The sequence below is a fragment of the Fistularia commersonii genome, chromosome 9 (assembly GCF_037954325.1).
Source record: "Fistularia commersonii isolate RoL2024-O1a breed Wild chromosome 9, RoL_Fcom_v1.0, whole genome shotgun sequence".
Classification (NCBI taxonomy): domain Eukaryota; kingdom Metazoa; phylum Chordata; class Actinopteri; order Syngnathiformes; family Fistulariidae; genus Fistularia; species Fistularia commersonii.
The window spans coordinates 4,183,137-4,200,500 of record NC_141292.1 but is presented as its reverse complement, the minus strand read 5'-3'; the positions used below and the strand labels follow the sequence as shown (position 1 = coordinate 4,200,500).

General features: G+C 37.9%; 2 protein-coding genes across 2 annotated transcripts in view; both read right to left on the bottom strand.

Moving 5' to 3' along the window:
* dym (dymeclin) overlaps positions 1-14,802 on the bottom strand; it is a 60,382-nt gene extending 45,580 nt beyond the window's left edge. Inside the window, exons 1-7 of the mRNA XM_086152056.1 lie at positions 14,582-14,802; positions 11,061-11,267; positions 10,035-10,087; positions 9,748-9,841; positions 7,766-7,902; positions 5,668-5,737; positions 1,514-1,639 (exon numbers count right to left, since the gene is read on the bottom strand). Coding sequence (XP_086008182.1) covers positions 1,514-1,639; positions 5,668-5,737; positions 7,766-7,902; positions 9,748-9,841; positions 10,035-10,087; positions 11,061-11,200 — 620 coding nt within the window. The 5' untranslated portion in view covers positions 11,201-11,267; positions 14,582-14,802. The remainder of the gene's footprint in view (positions 1-1,513; positions 1,640-5,667; positions 5,738-7,765; positions 7,903-9,747; positions 9,842-10,034; positions 10,088-11,060; positions 11,268-14,581) is intronic.
* A 272-nt stretch (positions 14,803-15,074) lies between these two features.
* Positions 15,075-17,361, bottom strand: c21h18orf32 (chromosome 21 C18orf32 homolog). The gene is made up of 3 exons (XM_086152055.1): positions 17,255-17,361; positions 16,323-16,541; positions 15,075-15,977 (listed from the first exon to the last, which is right to left on the bottom strand). Exons 2-3 carry the CDS (start codon positions 16,503-16,505, stop codon positions 15,912-15,914), a joined length of 249 nt encoding a protein of 82 aa, XP_086008181.1. The 5' UTR covers positions 16,506-16,541; positions 17,255-17,361; the 3' UTR covers positions 15,075-15,911.
* Positions 17,362-17,364: the final 3 nt, after the last annotated feature.

Below are 17,364 nucleotides of genomic sequence, written 5' to 3'. Positions count from 1 at the left end.
TACTTTGGAAAACAATGGAAAAACTGTCCAAAAATCAGTGAAATAACTGCCTGGTAATAACTTGAAAGAAAAAAAAACAGCAAGAAATTAGTTGAGAACTATCAAAACAATGGCCTTGAATTCAGAAAGTAAGATGAAAATCAAGGTCAATAAGGATGTTATTTTCCCTAATTATTCAAGTCAGTGACGATCAATGACGCTGAATTTGCCTTTGATAATCAATATAGCAAATTTAATTCCATGTGTATCTGTAATATGACTATTTTCTTACTCGGTAGATCTGAAATATATCCCACTAAAAATATAACTAGACCACAATATCCAGAAACTATTCTTTTTTTTCCCATTTTATCCTGCCATATCTGACTGATATACATACATATCTAAAAAAATAAAAGAGCCATCATAGAAAGAGCTAGAATTGCTTTCTTGACAGACTAAATGCTATTAAAAACATTCCGCATTGCCTTTTCATCTGTTTTGCTCACATTAGCGTCTTGATCTTATTAGCAATTAATCCCAAGTGGTCTTGTTTGGCTCTTACACTGTGAGAGCCCTGAAAAGAAAATTACGAACACGCAACTATAATGTACACTGTGGGACTTGACATGTTCCAGTATTTATCCAACCTCCATTTATCAGAGCTCAAGGAGCTCGAGCTAAATGCAATTCAAAGGACTATTCAGTATAACAAGGTTAACTATCTTTTTATGTGACTTTTTTTTCACCTTTTAACACACTGCCAGTTGTTTTTATGCATTCAAAATATTTTAGATATTGCTATCTTAAAAAAAAAAAAAAAACTAAATAAATAAATTAAAAAAAAATGACTCACTGAGTCATTCTCCCTCAGAGTCAGACTGTAAAGGTCACAGTGGAGACAAGGGCTTCGGTTGACTAGACTTGTTTCTTTTTTCCCCCCCCTTTTCATATCAGCTGAATGACACATGAAGACATTGGTTGTGACGAACGTGACGAAATTGTCTGGCAGCAGAGTCAGGCTATCTGTATTAGAGTCTGGACAGCAGAACAGTTGGCTGGAACAAACAGTCGCACATTGGAGGATATCCAAAATTGTCTATGATTAAAAAAAACTAAAAAAGGTATCAGCCGGTTGCTGGTGACCTACTTAGAAAAGGAGTAACTCCTCATAGATAAATGTTTCTCTCTTGATCTCATCCTTACAGTTATGGTGCTGTATGGTCACAGTTGATGTGTGAACACAAAAAAAAATAAATAAATACATTTTGTATTAACATATGACTTTATGGTGGATTAAGTCAAAGGCAATCTTCTCTATGTAAATATTAGTATGTGTCATTTCAGCTGAAGTGTGTTTCTTTTTAGCAATCATTATCTCAGTCAGCTTGTTTCTTTTGGTCCAAATGTTAAACTGTCGATCTGAAACATTTCTATTTCTGCGCTACTAATGCTGCTAAATTCCTCTGTGTGTGTGTGTGTGTGTGTGTGTGTGTGTGTGTGTGTGTGTGTGTGTGTGTGCATGCGTTCTCACCATCGCCCCTTCATGATGTGCTGGTAGATGATCCCATCTCTAAGGATATCTTTTTGAAATAGCTGGTAAGAGAAGAACACCAGCAGTGTGGTCACTGCTTCGAACAGGATGCTGTAAGTGATGTCTCTACAAGAACAGGGAGATGCAGTTTAAATTAATACAAACTCTAATAGTACAACTTTTAGATTTTTAATATCACTAAAACGAAAAAGTCTCGAGACAGCGTCAGAAACCCGAACCCTGAGAGAGAGAGAGAACATTTTTGAGGGACAAATTTAAAAATGTAATTTATATTTAGGCCATGGCACTATAAAACAAAAAGAACAGTTAGATTTGAAAATAAATTGACTGAAATATTTATAGGTTCACTTAAAATAATCAGAATATCCTTCATTGTCATTGCAGGACACAATGAGATTGGAATGCTACTCCTTTTGGTGTAGAAAAGCAAAGCAAGGAAAAACAGCCATGTGTTAAACGATATAATAAAAAATGAGTGAGAAGAGATGAGATAAAGGGAAATGTGCTTTGTAGGCAAAAAAAAAATGCTCTTATAGCCAAGCTGAGGTAGATCGATTGTACTTAAAGTATATTGCACTTAGAGTAAGTAAGTAGATATAAATAAAAATAAAAAATACTGTGAGTTTTGGAACTTGGGTATTGCTAGGAAAAAAGGGGGTCCAGAGGTGTGTGCCCTGGTCATTTAATCTTTTCTGGAATTTTTTTAAAACTTATGATCTCGTGCCTTGTGCACTATGGTTTATTTTATTATTTAAGTATTTTGTTCAAGGAAAAATAAAATTCAACTCGAACAGTCAGCATCACACTTTTTTCATTTCATGTTGGAGATTTTGTTGCTGAACACAGAAATCAATCAATTACGAAATATCCATTGGAAACATTGGGCTACCTTTTACCTGGTTCACAAATAAATATTTTGAGGATCCACAATGGCCTTGATAAAATATTGTCAAGCCCTCGTAACATTCCTGCAACGGCGAAACATCGTCTAAATTAGTAACAACCAAAGTTTGCTAACTCATTGACCATTTCCTAACTTGCGTCCACTTATACTCAGTAACAGTAACTTTTCTCGGTTAATTGTAGCAGAATAAACCCAAAGATCAGGTCTGAGCTCTACCCACTGATTTAAAAAAAAAAAAACACTGCACGCCTGTTGCACTATTGGTTAGCGGGGTATTGTCAGTGTTGTTCATTTTAACAACAGTTTATAAACCGGAAACAAAGGACAATGTGGCTCCTACATTGAGTGTGGTCCTATTAAAGATCATTCAGCCTCCGACTACAACATGTTTGCTAAACTTAACTGTTACCTGCTTCCTGACACATAGAACACGTACGCACAGGCTTTGACTCAAGCGACCCCGACTTCAGACTCAGGTCACCGTTGTTTTGTTTTTTTTTTTTCACTTTCACACAATTTAAACCGCCGTCTCTCACGATAAACTGTCACCCAGTTGAGTTAAAATGCGCGGATATTTCACATCTAGCTCTTGAACAAATCCAGTCGTCATTGGTTTATCGTTTTCATTGATGATTAGCCAATTATACGATAAAATATTGGTCATAAAATTTTAGCTTGCCGTTTTTAATAATCCTTTATAGCCTTAAGGGGATTCATTAATACACATCATGTTCAGGGCTTGGACAGAATTAGTTCTCATTAGTAAGAAGGTTTCTTAGGAAGCTACGTCAAAGATAAAATCTGTAATTTCATTTTCAGTGTTTCTTCAATACTACAGAGTTGTGATCTTGATATACTGATATGGCTATAATTGTGTTATCAATGGAAAAACAAATGAATAAGAAGTATTCCTTTCTTTGCTTTTTTTCTATCCATTTCAAACTTCAAATAAACTTTCAGAAACCTTATGAAATCACCCCTGACCGATCAAAAATTGCTATTCTTACCACATATTCAGAGTTTAAAGGTGACTCAAATTTATAAACTAGATTTAATTAAAAGACACAAAGCAGCTCAAGCACCAGGTTGGAAATTATATCATTTATAAATCCATTGTACTTATTCGAAGTACAAGAAATCTGAAATATAACAAGCATCAAACAGTATGTGTGCAGGAAAAAAAAAACAGGGTGATATGATTTGAGTATCAACATGATCCAGCTGCTCACTGTACTTGGAAAAACCATAGGTCAAACAGACCAGGTTTATTTTACTAGTTAAAAAAAAAAAATCAAGTCGTGGAGAGTTTCTCTCAAGGTTATGCTCAGAGCACAAAGGTCTGTTAGGGATTTTGGGTAACTATACTGGAAAAAAAAATGGTATGATTCCCATCCACACAAGAGCACGTACAAAGGAAATGGGCCAAGAGCCACAAAGTGGTGGAGGGAAGAAAAACAGGGAGAGTCTTGAAGCTTGGAACAATGAATAATGTTGGAATGCTGAATGCTTTTACACAACAGCCAGGGTTTGATGTCGGGAGGCAGAAGAGGAGGACGGAGAATGAGGATAAACCGGGAGAAAGACAGGAGAGCAACAGCAAATGACACAATGTGACGAGTGAAAAGAAGGGAAGGTAGAAGATGCTGCCTTCGTTAAATAAATAGCATTTAACGGACATCTTTGTGTTCAATGTGACAACATAGGTAAGGCATATGTTTAGACATATATGTATATTTACACACATACACTACTTCATATAGCTTCTTTATTTGTCCTTGTTAGGTAGAATAAGCAGTGGGCACAAAATTAATCCACCAACGACAAGGAAACACTGTTTTCTTGCACGTCCATCACCCACTGAGAGTAAAGCCTTTTTTTCCTCCATTTTGTTGCGTTTTCTTCCACCCTGATTGGCACCACGCCTACTCATCTTTAAACCATTTCTCTCTCATGTCTCTTTTTCGCAACCAACATTTTCACAGTCATGCACATATATTTTTTTCATTTTATCCCTTGCCCATTATGTAACTAGCTCTCTTGCTGAGAACTCCTGAAGAATAATATTTCCTAAACTTAGCATGATCTTTTGTGGTCTCCCATTTGACAGTGAATCCAGGAGTGTGTGAAAAAAATGTTACACAATCAGAAAAACCCCAAAACAGTTTAATAGGAAATCCCTCGTAGTAAAACGAAAGGAGAGATGCCTTTCTCTTCCGTGTGAGTCTTAAAGTGCTGATGAGAACTCAAAAATACATTCTTAAAACCTCAAAATTATGTATTGTGAGGTTTGAGGATTCAGCCTGCATTGAAATAATGTGAACATCTGACTTCTGTGAACTTCACATTAAGTTTTCAAAGCAAATAGATCACAATTGCAATTGTTTTCGATGTTAAGATATCATTCAAAAATCAAGTATTTGCAAATTCTCTTTCATACTGATATGAAAAAAAAGGAATTTCTATTTTATAAAAATCAGCATAGCATTGTCGGGCTGTTACCCCAACACAATTTCTCTTCATTGCAATGGAATTCACTAGTTTCTCAACAGCCAAAACCTTCACTGTCTTCTACTGGCCCGATAGATTTGCCGTAAAAATTAAATCAAATAAAGCATTTTGCTATTTAACGTAATAACATTGTGATTACAATGTCTAAATATCTGCGGAATTTCTGCAAATTTGTGGTTTGTGACTTTTGACACAAGTAACTCCCTAATAGAAAAACCCTGAACTTTGTCATGCGCACAGCGAAGAAAAGGGTGTATATCCTCTCAAATTGCAAAACAAATCATGGCAAATATGGTGAATTGGACAAAAAGTTCAAGTACCTTATCCAGTAAATCATAACAGAGCTCGATATATTTATAATGGACAAAAATGGAAATTAAAAAAATGCAATGAGTCTAAGGAGTACATTGGCTACAAAATGATAACTACTTGCTGCTGCTGCTGTTGTTGTTGTTGTTGATGCTGTCTCTTGTCCATGTGACTCTTTTGTGGATAATAAAATGCCAGACAAATGAATTCCAGCAATGACATTATTAAAACTGCTGAGCAGGGACAGTCAGGGCATTATGAACATACCAGCCATATAAAAAGAATCTTTTAGTAGTTGGAATCAGTCTTGTGTGTTTAACCTTTTCAGATCTTCTCACAAGCGCACGCATGCACACATGCGCATGCACACACACACGCACTCACACCACAAAGACAAGAGTGTGTCACTTACAGCAGAGGCACCTCAACAATCAGGTGAACAAGGTTAGACAACAGCTCCTCGAGGAGGTCGTCGCCGGTTTCTACACAAGATGACAAAGAAGTCGTTACTGAAAGTTACAACTGCATTTTTTTTTTTTTTTGACATGTTTTTTTCACCGCAAGCCTCTTCTGGAGGATGCTGAGATTGAGCTTTACAATATTGAAGTCCTGCTGTCACCGCTGCCTTGACAGCTGTTGCGCAACATGGACGTGTGGGCGATGTGATTTGCCAGAGGTATCAATACAGTGAAATACTACATGAAAAAAAAATCATTGCAATTTTCATTCTCTAAGCCGTCTCTTTTTGGGCTCCATTGCTGGAGTTTCAAACAGACATAAAAACAGTTTGGAATGAAGAGATATGGCGAGAATATGTGTTTGCAATGTTTTCAGACTCATTGACAATACCGGAATAAAAAGCAGTGACTATTACAATAGTGGATTTCTGCGACTTCAGATGTTTTCTTGAAGAACGTGGAGCTGTAACATGAAAAAATTAAGCGCAATTGACTAAAAACACAATAAGCAGAGTAGGCTTTCCTCAAGGGCTGCTATATATAGCCACTTTACCTGACAAAAAGGTCAAGGTAAGATGCTCTCACTAAAAAAAAAAACCTTCTAGACATGCTTAAGATATGAAAGTTAATTGAGCAGAACTGAGGCTTAGACCTGTCACTGAAAGCATCCGTGAGACACAACATGTCACGTTTGACGTTTTTTGCTAATAAGCGACAGGGCCAAGATGATTCTTTCTAGAATAAATGTCAGTTTAGGTAATGGGTGATGTGAGAATTATTAATATCACAAGATTAGCAAGTCTCTTCACAAGAAAACGACTTATGTCTCACTGATTTTAAGGAAGGTCTTTGTTGATTTTGAGGCAAACCTCTCACTAACATTTTCTGGGGATTTTCAAAACAGCCCAAGGAAAAGACAAAACCAAAAATCGAGAAAATTAAAAAAGAATAATAATAATAATTTTAAAAAAAATTAAAAATCAATCCATTGTCAGAAAAGACAATTCTGATGCTGAAAGCCAAACTGTTTCTGACAATTTAGGTTATTTGAAGAAATCCAGGTCACAATTTCTCTGATAGGAGAAATTGGATCACACATTATCAAATTCCATGGATACATCATGAACATTCATTGGGCTGCATCACTTTCACTTGCATGGATGTTTCTTGCTCGTTCCAATTACGCTAATTGAATAAATTAATTTTCTTCTCTTCCAAATTCACCATATGCTGCTCTATTTCGGCCAGTGATTCATTCATCTCACAATTGGTTAGTTGTATCAAGTGTCACAATGCTACGGGGGTTGCTGGGTAAACGCCCTGTATGAAGTGTCTTCTCATGCAAACACAGGAGAAATGTGCTTTGTGGGCGTAAAGGAGGACCCCTGAACAATAAAGATAGAATTTTGAGAGCTATGCTTCACTGATTCACTGCTCATTAAGAAACTGAAAATGAGGGTCAGGAGGGAGATTTGGGTCATATCCTCATCTTCCACATCCTATTCATCATTCCAATTTAAAATACTGAGGTTTAGAAGGGAGCTGCAGAGGAGTTATTCTATTTATCCTCATGTTACAAACAGCCACTGCAAAGTGACGGCTACGAAGAAAAAGTTTTGTTTTTTTTTGTTTTTTTTAAAAAAAAGCCCATTTCATTTCCTTTCCTTTTCAGGCCATGTGATGATTTCCCTTTGACTGAGCAGTAAACAATTTTATTTACATTCATTCAAAACCAAAGCATTTAGGAATTAATTCTGTGCATCATAAAAGGCAGAGAAAGTAAAAAAAGAGATTCAGTTTCATTAGCCAGAGGTTTAGTGTTCTCTGTCTGGTTGATGAACTACATGAACACCAATGCAACACCAAACATCTTCCCGGTGCTCTGTTCAAAAAGCTAGCTCAGCTATGAAATCCTCTAAAAAGCCTTTTTAGTATTCTGTTTCTTTGTTACATTGAGGGTGTCTGTCACTGTATAGGCACTAAATGAAAGGGATTCATTCTGTCTCTGCAATTTGTGCGCTTGTTATCATCCAGCTTTTGATGGGAGCTCACCTCCACAGGTGCCTGGTGCCCTCTCCTGGTAGGTGAACTGCAGGTGCAAGTCTTCTTCGCTCATCTCCCTGATGAACACCTTGAGCAGGCAGCGAATCATGAAGAGTGCGTTGTGGGCCTGCCAGATAAACAGCTGACTGTGAAAGACAAACACAGCAAAAGCATTTCATTCAAGGTCAAAAGTACAACTGTGACTGAAATAAATACTGTGAAAGGGCATTGTGCCGGGCACTTGAGCTGGTTCATTTCCTCCATTTAATCAAAGGAGGCTTGGCTGCTCATGACTATGAGTGCGACTAATGCCATTGTGTATTTGGCCCACTGAAACTGGAGAATAATCCCTTCTGAGAGTGATGATTTATAGTTGGCCTGGAGCTCTTTCCTTCAGTGAGCACTTCAAATAGCATCAACACAAAGAAAAACAAGAATTGATTGGAACCATCAAGTGTGACCCAAATGTTTTTCTATACTTGAGCGTAATGAGGAGATTTTAAAGCTGCGCCACAAATGGCACAGGATTTGTGATCGCGGCAAAATACCGCATTTCACTGTAATGTATTGTTCACGAGATGTGGGGAAAGACACAATGCTCTGTAACCACCCACATGGTGGTGCTATTAACGCTGCTGCGCCGTAGGTCGAACGTCAACTGCTGGTTGAAGAATTCTTAAATAAGTAGAAACTGTAAGCCTGATAACGTTGAAAAACATTTTCATTGTGTTCTCAACCGCATCAGCCATGACTGATTATTTACATCAACGACTGTATATGCCTTGATAGATTTGATGGTTGTTAGTCAGTTTTAAAGCTATTTGAGAAATCATCAACCATATTGGATCATTGATTTTTACAAAATCTTTAATATTTTCTTCCACGCCTTCACCTTTTTTGGGTGGTTCATAATGCTTGCTGGTGAGCAAATACAAGTGGGTGAATAACAGTATGAGGCAGAGCACACGGTATTTGGGGCAGTCATGGTAGTTGGAAGCCACTGACCGTGTCTGGTTGAATAATACATTTGATGCATGCACATACGCAGGCAGGAAAAGCCATGTGCCGTTTCATCTTGAACATGGGGGGGCGGCTGTGGCTCAGTTGGTAGCGCGTGCCTCCCTCAAACTAGATCGTTGGCATTTTCGATTATCGGCTCTTCCTGTGTGAATGCCGAATTGTCCTTGGGCAAAACAGTGAGCCCCCAGTTGCTCCCAATGGCCTGCTCAGTGCCTTCTGCGACAGATCTGCTGCCATAGCTGTGGGAGTGTGTGCGTGAGCGGTTGAATGTAATCCAGTATAAAGCGCTTTGAAACCGCAAGGTGACGAAAGCGCTATGTAAGTGGAGACGACTTACTATTTAAAAATGTTAAAAATGTTTGAAACTGTGGCACAGATGTAATTATATGATGCATTAGTGCATTTATGGGTATATGTAAAACGACACGAGGTGATGATCTCAAGTATTATATTTATGTATTTTATCTGTGGGTACCATTCACAACAGCCAAGGCCACCTTCTCAAAAGACAGTCATAAAAAGAATCTGAACTTAAGCAAACATTTAAATTAAAGAAATCTGAGCCTTGATCATAAAAAAAAGCATGTGTACTTTCCTGGTCATTTTCTTGGCTCTGCTTGGTAATCTGCTGAGTAGTACTTTCTTGCGTTTTTCAATTTTTTTAAGGTAATTCCTCAATCAGATGCTTGGTAACTTTGGCAGCATGAATTAATCAATGTGGAAATAGTGCTTGGCAATGAGTGCAGGATAATAAAACATGTGTTATACATTCAGCAGCCTTCTCGTGGGAAACTGAAAATGCCTTCAATGATTCTGAGCTAACAAAAAAAAAAAAAGGGGGGGATTCCTAAACTACCTGTGATTACACAATAAACCGCAATCCCTCACATTTAACCCTGACATGCGCCGAGTCTGTCATAAGTGACATAGCCATCTGAGTCTTTACCCTCCTCCAAGGTTCCCATACTCACTCTTGGCATTCTGTGGAGATTTTCAGCTCTTTGGTTCTTCCCAGAAAAATTCTCACCAGTGCGCCAAGATTCCCTGTTCTGGGATTGTTTTCAACTAGAAACACACACACACACATGTGCACACACACGCATACACACACACAAAGAATTACCAGTATTAGTAGCTGAGGGTAGAAATGTTTTAGTTTGACATTTTCTCACTCGATCAAAAAGAAACAAGTCGACTGAGATAATGATCGATAAAAAGAAACACTCTTGAACTATAATTGTATCAAAAACTAACGTACTCAGGATCTTGGCCAGGGGGATGACAGCCTCTTCCAGCAACTTAGAGTCTCCACTTTTCAAGAGGGGAAAAATATAGACAGAATAAGAGAACATTTTCAAAATATATGCAGATAAGAGGCATTAGAGGAAGTCCTTGCTTGTATCATCCGCCCTTTGTCCTGGCTATTTGTAATAGAACGAATAAATAATAAAAAGCTGTGCTTTTTCATTATCTATCGGCTCATTAAGGACAATCGGAGGCGTATTTTCGTAAAACTCATTCACAGATTTTCTCAAGATGGGACTCTGGCATAGGGTGAATAACTCCAGAGTCAGCTTGAAAATACTTGCATGAACTGCGATAACAGGCAAATACCTCTTAAGATGACTTTTAAGATCCAAGAACCATCTAGCTATATAGCTGAAAGACCTAATCTGATTGGCAATGTACAATTATATGTACCATGTGCATCTCTCAAATTCAATTATTTCTTTTAGTCTAATTCGGATGTTTCAATGTAATTTCAAATGCTGAGACACACAGTTTTATTGCTGAACCAGATCTGATATAGAGGTTTAACTTGGTTACTTTTTCCAAAGACAGTGGGTTTGTAGATTCAATAAAGAAAATATAACTTGTATTATGTATCTTGTTTTTTGTTCACTTCCTAAAGGAGTTGTGAGATTAACATTTCCGAATCGAAGGCAGCGCATTAAACAAAATCACAAAACAGAACAAGGAAACTGCTGAAAATAATCTTTTCACTCAATATTTCATTAAAAAGGGAAAAACAACTAAAAAGCAATATTCTGTATACACTTCCACATTGAAGCAGTCAAAAATAATCAGTCATGAGTTGTGCAAACATCCTATCTCATATCTTGTGTCAGATCCTGGTTGGAGCGACGTTGTTTGTTGTCTGTAAAAAAAAAAGCTGTTGGCATACTATTAATGATTAAGGTCTTGATATGCTAAAAAAAAATATAAAATTCCTCAGACTCATCGTGATATAAATGTGAAACACAATCACTTGTGCGTTCTTTACCTGCACGTAGGACTAATGAAAGTGAATGAGATGAGTTGGTTCCAGAAAGGATCATTCTCCGATATGGACTCAGTGCCAACCAAAGCCTTGAGGCTGGGGTTATCAGACAGGTCGCTGACCTGGCTGGTGTTGGCTCCCATCTCTACTGGCTCCACTCAGCCAGACTTGCCTCTCCTCACTGCAGTGTCACCAAGCATATGCCAAATCCTGCAACATGAGCGACATGTTAATCTTTAATGTATTTTTCACAATAAACCCACCATACCCACCACTTTAATGTGGAGACATAGCAAAATTAGTTTAAATCAATCTTCCTGCACACAGGCTCATAGAAGACTGGATGCATCGCAGCTGGTGCTGGGAGAGAGGCGAGGTTCACCCAGGACAGTTTCTAGTTGATCACCAAGCGGCGTACAGAGATACAACCCTTCACTTAAATTTACAGCTAAGGGTTATTTTGAGTCTTCAATTAACGTGCAGGCTGGTTTTGGACTGCGGGAGAAAGACGCAGAACTTAAAGAAAACTTGAAAGCTCCACACAGTCAGGACCCACGCAACAGCTGGTATTTGAACCTGCTGTGAGGTAAGAGAACAAACAACTGCGCAAACTTGCCACCCACTATGTACCTAATTCTCATGCTGTAATATTTAACAGTTTTTCATCTCCTGTTCAAAAGGATACAAGAAAAAAAATGAAATAATTGGATCCACGTATAAAAGTATAGTCACATCACATCAAGTAAAACCTAGGTTAATCTTTTGATATACACTGGGACTAGATGTACAAAGCAGAGTTGTTTTATTCTTTAAAATGGATATATATATATATATACGCATGCACACACACACACACACACACACACACACACACACACACACACACACACACACACACACACACACACACACGGCTAATCCACATTCAAAATTTAAAGATATAAAAACCTCATTCAAATGTTTATTTCCAAATATCTAAGCTAAGCTTTGAATCGAGAGCACACAAATGGCATAGCTATAGAAATTCACCCACATTACATAACATAAGAAAAGTATATATCTACCTGAACTCCATCCCCAGAAAAACATCTAAACTTTTTTTCAGTTATGGTAAATAAACCATAACTAAACCAACCATTTATTTATGGTAAATAAACCATCAAATACCCCAACTCAGGTACTTGAGGTCAACAGTCCACAGCAGCGGAGGATTTGGAAAAGATGTGAAGAAACAGGTTCAAGCAGGTTGGAATGGGTGGAGAAAAGTGTGAGGGATACGATGAGATAGACAACTATCAGCAAAAATGAAAAGAAATGTGTACAAGACAGTGGTGAGACCTGCGATACTGTATGGCCTAGAAACAGTAACAATGACAAAAAAAAGACAGGAAGCAGAGCTAGAGGTCGCAAATGAAGATGCTAAGGTTCTCTATGGGAGTGACGAGGATGGACAGGATCAGGAATGAGTTTATGAGAGGGACAGCACTAGATGTTCGATGATTCAGAGAGATGGTCACAGAAGCCAGGCGAAGATGGTTCAGTCATATACAGAGGAGGGATCGTGAATATATTGGTGGACGGATGCTGAAACTGGAGCTGCCAGGCAGGAGGTCTCAAGGAAGACCGAAGAGAGGATTTATGGACAAAGTGGCAGAGGATATGACGTTAGCTGGTGTGAAACAGGAGGATACAGAGAATTGGGATAGATGGAAAAGGTACCGATGTGGCGACCCCTGACAGGAAAAGCCGAAAGAAGAAGAATAATCAATTCCCCAACGGTCAACAGCATGAAGAGGCTTGGACAATTATGATATATTCATCGGACATGAAGGCAATCAATATAATTCTACGGTTGATGAGGCTGAAGGGGAATGTTTTAAAATGGAAAAGAGATATTTGGTTGGTTAACGTTACAATTACCTGTTGTCTTGGGAGTTAATTTAACTTGAGAACTTCGCCATCATAATGCCCAACTGCTTCACAACATCCTAACCCCCCGCCCACCCTGAAATTTACTGAAATTTACACTAAGTGACACATCTATATAATGTGGCATCACAGCTTCCCTGTGTCATCAAAGCCTCCCCCTCACAGCGCCCACCCTTGGTCACAGGTCAATAGCTGTGATTCTTTTTCCGTCTACAGAACATTTCAAATAAATGTCACAAAACAGAATTCTTCCTGACGTGGTAATGAGCGGGAATGAGGCTGGCTCAAAAGGCCCAACACAAAACTGGATGATAATTTTACACCTCATGCTTTATTAATAGCGAACAAAAATGGGGTCAGTTTAAATTGCGAGCATTTAAGACATCCTGTGATCAACTGGCGACTGGCCCAGGGTGAATCCCGTCTCTCACCCAATGACAGCTGGAATAGACACAACCCCCCCCCCCCCCCCTACAACCCTGACTTTAGGATAAGCAATATGGATAATGACTGAATGACTGATTTGTCTGTCTGAGAAACAACTTATCAGATTTATCTGATAAAAATTGGAGGTATGCTGCCTATGCTAGGCTATGATCTTGAGACAACTCGTTTTAATCAATCTAGTTTTTCATCCTTTCGTTTTCTCTGTAAAAGATAGTGGGACCTACTTTGGAATTATCAGAATGCAGCTCTGACCCATTTAGATGAGGTTTTTTAGAATCATGAACAAAAAGAGAAATGAGTAAAGGAACAAAACGCTAAAATACAAACATCATCTCAAGACGGCAGCGTGCTCTCAATCATTTTAACACATATGACCTTAATTTCATATTCTCTCAGAGCGGATTATAGACTTCCATCCATACGTGGCGATAATAAAATACATACCTATGCATGGCAACCTGATATTTAGCATGGTAAGAAATGCAATGGATTTTAATTAAATGACATAATTGTATGACTAAGATGAATTGTAAGATGAATGATGTAAAAAGGCACGTCCAACCCTTCAAGGATGACAATCAGTGAACCAGGATATAGTTTTTCCATTGACACACCTTTGACATACAGGTGTTGTTTGTTAACTGGGCTACATAGGCATTGAATGGCTGCATACAAAAACATTCATACATGCATGCATACATACATACATACATACATACATACATGTATAAAAGCTGAGATATATATACTCATGGTGTCGAAAGACACTATCTTCAGCTGTTGGTGTGATGACTGATGTTTTTTTGTTGTCATATATGATAGATTTTCGGTTTCCTCTCCTAGAGTGATATTTCCCATTTCAATGTTCGATGTGCAATTTCACACCTCCCTTGAAAGTGAGCCTGGTCAGACCACACTCGTATCACTGCCATCTTAACTTAGCAACATGACGTTAGGTGAGTTAGCGCGCCCTGTTTCGATGACAGGAAACAACGACAGAGAAAGCCGTAGCCCTAAAATGCCCGTGTTAATGTAACGGATTTAAATCTCCGTATAATACATTTTAATTAGCATGTCCGTTTAATGACGTGACATGATGAGAGCTAACGCTAACATCTTATTTGCAATCAGCTGACCGCTTAGCTTACCTGTCACCTAATGCTTCTCACAAATTCCGGGGATGAATGCAGCTTCTAGGGCGTTTAATGAAAAAGCCGTATCCCGCTCTGGACTTCACGTCGCCCACTTTGTTTTACAAGAATACAGCCCGACGAGGTGAATGTTTAGCCAGACTTTAGATTTTGACAGTTAAGTTTACCGCACGTACTGCTCTCCTCCATGTTTTCCACGTCACCACCCCTTGCGTAATGACGACAGACGCAAAGTGGGTTACGTACGTGACGTCAATTCTCAAGACTAAAAATACTCAAGTACTGCACTGAGGCATTTAAATGTAATGTCAGCTGATAGGCGTATTCATATTAATTGGGTGCAGTGCACATTTTGTTTAGCTTTTAAAAGTTATTCAGTAGACAAACGATTTATGGGCACGACAATGAGTCAACATGAGAATTTTAAGAAATTTAATGAGTCACATATATGTACTTCGTTTCGCAAAATGTGAATATTATCTATATCTTGGTAAGTGCTCTCAAAACCAGATTATTAACAGCATAAGATCAAAGTATTATCAACTAAGACACTATTTAAGATTGAGTTTAGTCAAAGCTGTCTTCAAAATGCACATTTTATATACTCTATTGATTCATACATCCATACTCACTCGTGTTGCAGCTGTAGGTAGATTTTGTGTGCTACTAGTTCTCCAATTTTTGCACAGGTCGATACATTTTTTATTGTCAATATTTCCTGATATTTTGTATACTAATGTTTTTAACTTAAAATATTTATAACTCAAATACATCTACTGCACTGTCCACCTCTGCAGTATGAATTGAAATTTCCCCAATTGTGAGAAAGGCTCATTCTATTCTATATTGTAAATGGTATTATGGTAAAAACTGTAACTTGAATTACCTGGCATGTTTTAAACAAAATTAACTTCACATATATGACACAGCATTCTGTTGACTACCGTTAGATATACACACAGATCCATGAGAGGTGATCTAAGGTAAACCTTTAATGGGGGGACCAATAGACTGACATTTTTTGAAAGGATTATTTTATTCAAAGAATTTAATTTACTGACAATTAGTTTTACTCAAACAAGCTACTTCCAATATTTTTTCTGATCATTGGTGCAGGCACTGATTCGGAAATAACAAATTATTATCAACATGTCTCAAAATTTACTGTAAAGGAAATGATATTTAAAAATAGGGTACATAAATAAGAAAAAAGGTTCTAGAACAATCACCCATCAATGAAAACAATTCATTTTGCATGGAATGTCTTTATATTATACTGTATCTTGAAATATTTACACTTTGTAAATGTTACAATCATTTCAAATCATCAGTCTGTCTTCTTGTCAGCAGCTATAGTGGATCCATTTGCAGCTGCATCACCTTTGCTCTCAGGCTGAAAGACATGAAGAAACAATTTAAAATTAAAAACCGAAAAACCCTCAACAATATGCAATCAGAATCATACAAAAGTCTCCAGCCACAACTATAATTAGGTTTCACTTGGAAAACTGAAATTTCCCCACTGTGGGATGCGTAAAGGAATATTGTATTCTATTTTAAACACTGATTAGAATCAAACAAAATGCTATGAATTTCAAATACAACATGACCATATCACCATTAGAGATTCTAGTATTTCAACTGAAAAGAAATTATTGTGCAGCCCGGCAAACACATTACCTGTCAAAAACAGTAAAAGAAACGTTTACCTTAATCAAAAGAGCATGGATTGGCTTACCTCTTTATGTGTTCCGTTTACCTTTTCACTAACATTTTGCTCATTGGTGCCGGGCTGATAGACTGCTTTTTTGGTCCAGAATGTATTGATGATAGGTGAGATAACGGGGTAGATGTAGGGCTCTAGGAACCTCTTGTACACCCACAAAAGGACAGGTATGACAATGCAGGGAATGCAAACCATGACTGGAGCTTTGACAGGCTGATCACAATCAACAACCTGTGGCACAGAAAAAGTGACTGTTGAGACTCTCAAGAATGAGCCCTCTTCTCAGAAACAATGTTCATGACCATATATTTATAGGTACAGTCAATTACCAATTAATTCAAATAATACATTTTTGAGGGGGCTTTATTATCACAATTATTTTGAAGGAAACGTTTACGGGAATAGATAGATTACGCATGGATTGTATCGTGACCCTTAGAGTCAGATTTGAAATGATTGATGTGATTTAATTGTAAGATGTAATGAGAGAAATGAATTAAACCAAGTGGGTTAAAAGTGCACACACTCTACGAACTGTTTGTTTTGTACTTTCGGACATCCTATAACGATTAAGTCGCCCCACAGGTCCCTTTTCAAGTGTGACGTTAGCTGACAGCTAAGCTAACGAAACTGCCCTGACGGTAACTGGAAAGCACAGGACAAGAGCCTGGATTTAGCCATGAAAACTCAAACTTCAAACTATTTCTTCGTGGTCATCCAAGATTATTTCCTACGTTTAATCTCGTTGTACTTCGACGCGAACAGTACTGTTTACGTACTGTACAGTCGACTTTAAGTACGAGTACATAAACTGTTAAGCTAGTCCCCTGCTTGTCTGCTGTCTTTCGATGAGAACTTTAACAGTTATGGACAAATTAACGAGCTTATTTGCGTACATAGTACATTTCCATATACATATAACTCCACGAATTACTGACTCTTACCTTTATATATCGTCAATATTCGAAAGTACGACCGTGATGTGTTCAGGTTTCACTTCGGGAGCACTCCGGGATGGAATTGACATGCACATACGTCACTTCCGCAAAAGATC

What these genes read in the sequence shown, in the direction of transcription:
- c21h18orf32 (XM_086152055.1), bottom strand. Translation starts at nt 16,505, where the DNA reads ATGGTTTGCATTCCCTGCATTGTCATACCTGTCCTTTTGTGGGTGTAC. An exon ending in TAAACGGAACACATAAAGAG is followed by an intron (nt 15,978 to 16,322) that starts GTAAGCCAATCC and finishes CATGTCTTTCAG; the next exon opens with CCTGAGAGCAAAGGTGATGC.